Raw genomic sequence first — 10,000 nt, 5'->3', positions numbered from 1 at the left:
GTCGGCGAAAGGAAGGATGGAACGTAAGGGAGAGAGGATGAAGGATGGTATAGCGAAGCAAGAGAAGAGAGGAATTCTTGAAAATGGGAGAAGTTGAGAGTGAAGTGTGGTGGTAGTGGTGGTAGTAGTAGTAGTAGTAGTAGTAGTAGTAGTAGTAGTAGTAGTAGTAGTAGTAGTAGTAGTAGTAGTAGTAGTAGTAGTAGTGGTGGTGGTGGTATAGTTCGTAATTTTTCTGTTCCTCCTTCTTAGGATGAATTGTAGATTTTTTTCACTCTACTAAAAAATTGTATTTTTTTTTTTTTTTTGTCTTTTGCACAAAATAGAAAAAAAATCAACATTTCCGAAAAGACGGCATTCAAAAGAAAGTAAGCTTCTTCACTTGTCTTATTCATTATGACGTAACATTCTGAGGTAATTTGTGCGTCCAAAGGCACAGACAAAGGGGTGTTTAAAGTGGATGTTTTTACTAATGCTGTTATTACCCTCATCCTCCTCCTCCTCCTCCTCCTACTTTTTTTGCATAGGAATAATAATAGAATCTCACTTCATTCTTTCCAATCAAAACGCAGCCAGTTTTTCCCACACAGCGCGATGGTTTTCCCACGCCAGCACAAGCACGAGGGCGTGTCGGTTTGGCAGTCATACACTGGTCTAGCTTACTTTACTAAAGGGTAGTTAATCTAAATTAATTCCAACGCGATATGTAAAGACCTGTGGGAGTGTTTGTTTTGGTTATCCTATGTAATCACATGTTGTAATCCTCATTTTCTTCGTCCGCATTCTCCTGTTATTGATCAACTTTGTGATTTTAAGTACTAGAGGTCAAAGTAGCAGGCGATAACCTGTGTATCCAGCCCTAAAGGGAAAGGTACACAAACACAGTGACCGAAGCTGTGGCCTGATTGACTGCCGCCTCCCTGGAAAGCGCAACGCAAGGATTCTGCACCACCCCTCAACAACCAAACTGTGCCTTCACCTGCGCTACGCACACACCACATCACACAACTATCATGCAGTTACACTCTCCCTCACAAACAAAAGTAGACAGACCACAACTCTTTCCCTCACTATTCTCTCAAGTTCTCTGTGGTTTTTCTATACCACGTGGTATCAATTCCTGTATCTTGTCAGCTTCTGCTGGAGAGATTGGTGGGGAGGAACCTTCTGTACTATCCTGTATCTCCCAATAATAGTTAATGTAGAATAATTATCCAAACAGCCTCGTCAGTAACTCAAGGTTTGGTCTTCCGTTGCATTCCTTTGTATTCCTTTGTGTTCTTTCCTCCATCTCCTCCTCCTCCTCCTTCTCCTCCTTCTCCTCCTCCTCCTCCTCCTACTCCTCCTGCCTGCTGCTGGATGTGATGGCTCATGAATAACATGTGAATATGTTCTTAAACCACTCAGTGAAATCATAATTCGAGCTGAGAGAGAGAGAGAGAGAGAGAGAGAGAGAGAGAGAGAGAGAGAGAGAGAGAGAGAGAGAGAGAGAGAGAGAGAGAGAGAGAGAGAGAGAGAGAGAGAGAGAGAGAGAGAGAGAGAGAGAGAGAGATTCATGGCAAAAAGTAAATTCTTTCATACAAATGCACCACATTAAGCGCCTCCAGCGTAAGACTGTATAATTATCAGGCAGGAAGCGCGGCAGTAAACACGTCAAGTCTATGGAGAAGGCAGGGCGTGTTTCACTTGCTGGTCTTGCCTCTCACTTTTTTAATATACGTTTTCTTTTTTTGCTTTTCTTTTTTTTCCTTGCATGGATTGACAAGGTGTGGAATAATAGTAAGAAAATACAAATTATACAAAAACTGAATTGGTGTCACTCCAGATAATAATCCTGCTCTTTACTACAACAACAACGACAACAACAACAAAAACAACAACAACAACAACAACAACTACTACTACTACTACTACTACTACTAGTAGTAGTAGTAGTAGTAGTAGTAGTAGTAGTAGTAGTAGTAGTAGTAGTAGTAGTAGTAGTAGTAGTAGTAGTAGTAGTACTACTACTACTACTACTACTACTACTACTACTACTACTACTACTACTACTATAGCTACTACTACTGTTATTAACATTCACCTATTAAGACTCAGGAAAGATTTGTCTTTCTCCAACCCTCTGTGCTTCTCAAAAACATGGAGCTGCATTTGGAAATGAAAATTCAAATAGCTGAACACAAAAATCATTTAGATGCAAAAGATATCGGACGGTTCAACTGGAGTAAACTGGAGTAAACAATGCAATACATGTTTAATTTAGAGTCGGTATAAAATGGTATTCTTACATTTGCATATAGCCATTATTTATACTCACGCTCTCATATCTTCTTGGCGAATGGCAAACAGAAGAACAAAAAAAAATCTTTTCAGTTGCCGCTTCCATACATACAGATAAAAAAAAAAAAAAAGATAAAAAAATAAAAGTCAATATAAAAACTAAATATGTTTCTGGAAGTGCCTCAATACTCTTAAAACAACTAGTCACAGGAAGGGGAAAAAACAGAAACAGGCAGAGAATTCCAGAGTTTACCAATGAAAGGGATGAAAGAATGAAGATATTGCTTGACTCCTGGACTATTGAAAGGGAACTTAAAGACTTCTATCACGTCCCCTCTTAACCTACGTCTCTCTAAAGAATGTAAATTTAATGACTTCAATCTCGCCTCGTAAGGAATACTCCTCATCCCCTGTATCCTTTCTGTCATTCTCCTCTGTACTGATTCCAATACACCTATATCTTTCCTGTAATGTGGAGACCAGAATTGCACAACATAGTCTAGATGAGGTCTGACCAGCGCCAAGAATATCATTAATATTACTTCCGGCCTTCTACTTTTAACACTCCTAAAAATTAATCCTAGTACCCTATTTATCCTGTTTCTGGCCTCTATGCATTGTTTTCCTAGACGGAGTTCACAGCTAACTATAACTCCTAAATCTTTCTCGTACCCTGTAACTACCAGAGATTGTTCGTTTAATGTGTACCTACTGTGTGGGTTTCCTCTACCTACGCTAAGTACTTTACATTTATTGATACTAAATTGCATTTGCCATATGTCCGTCCATTCATTCATCCTAAATCTGCCTGCAAGGCGAAGGCACCCGTTTCTGATCTAATTAATCTATCTTTGTGTCATCCGCAAATTTACTAACATCACTACTAATTCCACTAACCAAGGCATTGATATATATTAGAAATAACAATGTCCCTAATACTGATCCCTGTGGCACCCCACTGATTACATGACATCACTCGGATTTCGAGCCGTTTATTACAACTCTTTCTCGCCTGTCGCTAAGCCATGACCCTATCCAGCCTAACACCTTCCCATCTATCCCGTGTGCCCTAACCTTTCTCAGGAGCCTTTCATGGGGTACCTTGTCAAATGCTTTACTAAAGTCCAGATACAAGATATCATAACTATCACCATTATCTACTGCCTCGTACTCTTTACTGTAAAAACTTAACAAGTTTGTCATGCAAGACTTCCCCTTCGTGAAGCCATGCTGTGATTAATTTATCAAGTTATGTTTGTCTAAATGTTCCCTAATGTTCCTCGCTCTTATTAACTCTAATATTTTACCTATAACTGAATTTAAGCTGACAGATCTATAGTTAGACGCTAAAGTTTTATCTCCTTTCTTAAAGATGGGTACTACATTAGCCTACTTCCACATTACTGGTACCTCACCTGACTCAAGTGATTTCCTAAAGACAGAGACTAATGGCTCACTAATAACCTCTTTGCATTCCTTAAGTACTCTGGGATATATTTCATCTGGTCCTGGTGTCTTGAACTTTTTTTAGCCTATCTATCTCCTGTTCCACTATCTCTCTACTTATGGAAATATCTGTCAGCTTCTCATTCTCATCTGCTCTAAACATATGTTCACTATCTGGCATATCCTGCATGTTTTCCTGGGTGAAGACAGATGAAAAATACTCATTCAGAATTTTACTAATCTCCTCCCCAGAACTAACCAGCTCCCCATCTGCTGCCTTTAATGGACCTATAGTATCCTTATTCTTCGTCCTCTATTCCTGATAAAATCCCTTGGGGGTCCGTCTTCACATGGCTGGCTACACTTAATTCATACTTGCCCTTAGCTTTCCTCGTTAACTTCCTGACTGTTCTAACTAATTCATTATATTGTGACCTTAAAACTTCTTCACCTGCCCTTAATGTCTTATATATACTTCTCTTCCACCCTATATAATGTTTTAACCTAGCAGTCATCCATTTAGGATAATTTTTCTGTGATCTTATTGCCCTATACGGGATATACTCGTATGCTAACTGACCTGTATGAACTTTATCTACGAAATATTTATACAATTCATCTACATTTACTTCACCTAATTCCCTCATCTCGGCCCCTACCATCCTCTCTACTCGCTCATCTACTCGCCTCGACCTCACCTCTCTCATTTCAGCATGACCTGACATTCCACCATACTCACACCCATATACCCCTCCCTCTCTCCTCCGCCCCTTCCGAACACATCTTACCTCCTCTTGTCCTACACCCTCACACCTCACCTCACCTCTCACATCTTGCCTTATCTCTCTCAACTCCGTCCCGGACCTGACCTCACCCTGCATCCGTTGCCAGTCAACTCCTTGGAGGTACCTTTTTAATTCCTCAAATTCTGCTCTCCTAAAGTCAAGTATTTTACTAGTGTTACTGCTTCTAAAAGTTTCTTCCCATTTTAAATTGTACCTAATTTCCCTATGGTCAATGTTACCTAGCTGTCCTCCAACCTCTACCTACGTGACTGCTTCCTCCGTGTTAGTAAGAATTAAATTTAGAATATTATTCCCCCTTGTGGGTTCTACGACTACCTGTTTTAAAAAATTATCCTGAATTACCTTAAGAAATTCTGCTTCCTTGTTACCCACCATCAGACTCCAGTCGATATTCCTAAAATTAAAATCTCCTACCACACATACCTGACTGTACCTGCCTGCTCTATTTATTTCCTGCCACAGTGAGGTGTTAATTTCCTTTCTACTGGTCGGTGATCTGTACACTACTCCCACTACTGTACATTGTTGTACTACTACTGCTTTTCTATCTGTTTTAAATCTACTATTAATACAACACTGTAATGTGTCTCTAACGTATAACGCGACGCCTCCTCCTCTCCTGTTTTCCCTATCTTTATAGAACAATGTATAACCATCTATCTTGACCTCTGGATTAAATACTTTTCCTCACATATCTAACCAAGTTTCAGTTAAAGCAATGATATCAAATTTCTCTACACACACTATTCTTCTAAGCAAGTCTATTTTATTCAAAATATTGCTACATTTTGTGTGGTAAATACTTAAGCTATTTCTCACCTTCCCTGAGCTAGCTACCTTTCTAGATTTAACTAATTTATCCTATGTTTACTCCTCACAACACCTTCTTCCCACAACCCTTTCCCGTATATGAAGTGAGTTATGGCAAATAATTGGCGCATTTTGTGCGCTCGAGCTCGATCTGTAGTGATGAGGCGATAGTTGTGCGAGTTGCGAGGCAGAAACCTTCGCCCACATGCCGATAAATCGAAATATGCAAAATACAGCAAAAAAAGGTGAGTCTGACGAAGAAATTAAATAAAATAACAAAGATACGCCTTCAAAAGATACCAAGAAGTATTTCCGAAAATGAAATCGAAACTTTTATATACGATGGACATCAAAAGGTGCTCCTGGCCAAATCATCGTTGTGCCCTCCAGGGCCAGGCGGGAGCGGTGGGGTGTACAGATGTGCGGTAACAAAAATAGAGCCCCCTCGCTCCGCTACGGGAATGATCCCTCCAAAGATATTAAATACGTTACTAAATGATTAAGAAAATCATGAATTATCTTTCATTCGCTGACAAGGAAAATAAAAACGTGAGGAAAACTAATATTTTCAGAAATCTACAACGACGAGCCTCTAAAAAAAGGGAGACAAATAGTGTGGGCCGGCTCTAGTCATCAAGGCCCACGTCACCTTGACTTTTCAAGGCGACAATCAACACACACAGAGACAAATAAGAACACTTCACAGAACTATACAAGCTTTCCTCTCTTTGATTTTACTTGAATAAAGCTGCAACAAAGGTTATGACGCTAAAAAGTTACCTTAGGTTAGGTCACAAATATCATGGTGGTGGCGCTTCCCGGGAAATCAGAGTTAAAAATAATATCAATACCAATTGAACAAAGAAAATATATATATTTTTTCTCCATAGAAGGAGAGTTTTTTTTTTTTTTTTTTTTACGTGGAAACCAAATTCACACTAAATGAAATGTGTTACAGTAATAGTTTCCAAGGACACTTTATCATAACGTGCAAAATAGTATTAATCTACATAACGGTAAAACACATTAAAGGATAAATAGACATATAAACTAGAAGATCTGATATTTGTTACCTATAAAAGACCTCAAGTGAATATTCCCATTATTGTGGAAAGTTTTTTTGTAATTGCATCTTTCCTTTCTTCACTCATATACGAGTATACGTACATAAAAAAAAAAAAATATATATATATATATATATATATATATATATATATATATATATATATATATATATATATATATATATATATATATATATATATATATATATATATATATATATATATATATATATATATATATATATATATATATATATATATATATATATATATATATATATATATATATATATATATATATATATATATATATATATATATATATATATATATATATAAAACGAACGCAAAAATGACAGCTAATTGTTAGGTTTCAATTGAATCTCTAAGTAAATATTTATACCAAAAAGATGACACCGTTATAGAAAACATATGATTTCGTATCCTTCTTTTCTCTATGCATACATTAAAATAAGCACACGAAGACTGGAATACAAAAAATTATAGTTTTGAAAAAGATTCTCGGTTAATTCTCAAAGGACTTTTTTCCCTGTAAGATGTTGCAATGAACATTATAGACTAAATTTACATTCTGTCTTCTTTCATATATATACCCTAGGAAGGCAGAAAAATGGGAGACAAAAACAACGCATTGGAAAAATGTTTAAACTAATCCTTCAATGGATAACACTACTGATACGATACCATGGAAGCACATCCTTTCTTTAATTCACAGATTCGTGGGAAGCTGACAGGAGAAAGGCAGGCAACAGTGACAGGTTTCCGTTGACATGAATAAAAAAAAAAAAAAGTTTAACAGCGAGATCAAAATAGAGGGCACATGATGTAATGAAGCAGGTACTCACTTTCCTCCTGCATGTGTTGGGAGTGTTCACCGCGGCACCACCTGCCATCCTTTCCTGAAAATATCAAAACATCCACATAAAAAAGTGATGCAGCTTCACTATTCTAAAAAGAGCTAAAAATGAAGCATCATAAACAGAACCACCAGAAATCCTTTACTGCATGAGTTAACAACATACACATGAACAAAAGAGGAAAGAATAAATACTGAACAAAAACACGAAATGTCATAAATAAAACGTGTCAAATTCCTCCAAGCAAGAACACATGGATACATGGAAAACAACACTGAAAACAGAACACACTTCAAACGCTGAGAATGTTAAATATGCACAACAGCTGCAACAAAATAAAACGAACAAACACCATTACATATATAACAAGATCAAATAAGAAAATAAAAAGAAGCAAAAATAATAAATGTAAAGCTTGCCAACATTCAGCGGTGTCTAGAATATGAAGGTGGTAGTTAAGTGAGACTGAAGAGGAGGAGCACAAGTCATGCTGCGATTGATGCATGAAGGCAATCAAGGGAGAGGGTCGCACAGAGGAGGCGGGACGCAAGGCGCCTTCAGGCCAGTCACTGCTGGTGTCCCTCGCCTCCCCTTCCTGCCTCGCTGCGAGGTGAAGGGGCCACTACCACCGCTGCCTCAACACTTACACTACCTTTGCGTCTCAACACTGAAATGCTTCAATGAATGGGAATGAACGGGAAAGCAATGGTCACTTAGAATTGCTTATAACAAGTACATGTTACTAAGTGTTGTAAATCAATCTGTCTGTCTGTGTCTGTCTGTTTATCTCTGCCTCACATGTTCACTATAATGCTCTGTAAGAATGAGCATCCCAATCTCTGTTGCTTTGTTGCAGCGCATCTATTTGTATTAATGTTGTGTGTGTGTGTGTGTGTGTGCGTGTGGTGTAACATTACGAGTGGAACAATATTTACGAGTATGGGTCAGTAGGTCTGTCTTCTGGTATATTTAGTAGTTTTAGGAAATCAATGACAACTACGTATTGTGCACGAAAAATGGCATACCGTAAATACGAGGCCATGAGAGAAAAATATAGTTAGGTCACTATGTTTGCATTTTCTTCGCTTACAGTAATTGTTATCACGAAAGAATATACGAGAGACGGAAGAGGCATACGTTTATATTGTGCAAACATTATGCTGTATTAATATCCCACTGACTAATTCAGTTAGACTTTTGGTTAAGTACTCACTGCAGGGCACGGTAAACTATTTATTAAAGTATTTTACAAAAAAATTTTGAAAATATATTCATTGGAATGAAATATTCCAGTTTCTGCCGCTATTTAAAACTACTTTGTCCATGTCTGTTCCTGCCCGCACATCCATCTGTCCCTCTGTCTATTTGTCTGTCTGTCTGTCTACTTCCTTGCCTTCTATTTCTGCCTGCCTGCCTGTCTGCCTGCTTCTTTGCCTGCCTATCCTCTTCAAGTTAGCCTGACTATTTCCCTGTCACCCTGTCTGTCTGCCTGCTTTCTTCCTTTCTTTTTTGTATGTCCATCCATCTCTTTCCCCGCAAGTTAGTCTTTCTGCCTCTTTGCTTGCTTGCTTGCTTGCTTGCTTGCTTGCTTGCCTCCCTGCCTGTCTCTTTGACCGTCTGCCTTCCTGCCTACCTGTCCCCCCCCTCTCTCTCTCTCTCTCTCTCTCTCTCTCTCTCTCTCTCTCTCTCTCTCTCTCTCTCTCTCTCTGATGATTATCTAAACAAGTCAAAACATTATTTAAACCACTACTACGAAATACCAAGGTACTTGAAGGCTTGTCTGTAAGTGGTATCAGTGTGAACAGGTTACATCACGCTCCTATACAATCATGATTTACGCAGCACACCCTCCATAGTAGGTTGGCAGGCACTTCCCACACGTTAAGGAGTCCTTCTTCATTTTGCTCTCTAATTTAAACTTCTTTATACAAATGAAATTAAACTTCGGGATTTAAATGGTCACTTTCTTTCTTAACGCATAAACAAAAATGTGCTGGACAAATATAACGAAAATATTTATATTAAAAAAAAACAATAATAATATTCGAGGCACACTCCACAGTAACGAAAGCTTTCATAGATATAGGAAAATATTGCAAAGGTCGCACTGAAATATTATTTATCACCGTACAACTACCATACCTAATTCCCGGGAGCAGACTCATGCAGGATAGAAAAAGATGAAACACCAATAAATACTGGTAGAGAGTCATGAGAACATGCCAATTCATCAACGAACTCCCGAGAGAGAGAGAGAGAGAGAGAGAGAGAGAGAGAGAGAGAGAGAGAGAGAGAGAGAGAGAGAATATATATATATATATATATATATATATATATATATATATATATATATATATATATATATATATATATATATATATATATATATATATATATATATATATATATATATATATATATATATATATATATATATATATATATATATATATATATAGCAGAGAGAAGGAAGGATAAAATGAAAAACAGGAATATAAGGGTGACGGAAGGCAGGCAGGCAGGCACTCAGGGAGGCAGGAAGGATGCAAGGAAGGAAGGAAGGAAGGAAGGAAGGAAGGAAGGAAGGAAGGAAGGAAGGAAGGAAGGAAGGAAGGAAGGAAGGAAGGAAGGAAAAAGACAAAAACAAGTATCAATATAATAAACATAATAAATAATAATAAATAATAAACAAAAATAATGACAGGGAGATACATTACAT

At 37.6% G+C, this 10,000-nt stretch overlaps 1 protein-coding gene across 8 annotated transcripts in view; it reads right to left on the bottom strand.

The window, feature by feature from the left end:
- The window catches only part of LOC135116409 (mitochondrial inner membrane protease subunit 1-like), a 387,804-nt gene that overhangs the window by 244,162 nt on the left and 133,642 nt on the right, over window positions 1-10,000 (bottom strand). For all 8 annotated transcript variants that reach the window (XR_010276301.1, XR_010276300.1, XM_064033858.1 and 5 more), the window contains one exon: window positions 7,270-7,323. Coding sequence is in view for 3 of the 8 variants with exons in the window: in XM_064033858.1 (XP_063889928.1) it covers window positions 7,270-7,323 (54 nt within the window). In the remaining 5 variants the exon portion in view is untranslated. The remainder of the gene's footprint in view (window positions 1-7,269; window positions 7,324-10,000) is intronic.

The sequence above is a fragment of the Scylla paramamosain genome, chromosome 31 (genome assembly GCF_035594125.1).
Source record: "Scylla paramamosain isolate STU-SP2022 chromosome 31, ASM3559412v1, whole genome shotgun sequence".
Taxonomy (NCBI): domain Eukaryota; kingdom Metazoa; phylum Arthropoda; class Malacostraca; order Decapoda; family Portunidae; genus Scylla; species Scylla paramamosain.
Note: the sequence above shows the minus strand (reverse complement) of the source record. Positions and strands in the feature narration are given on the sequence as shown.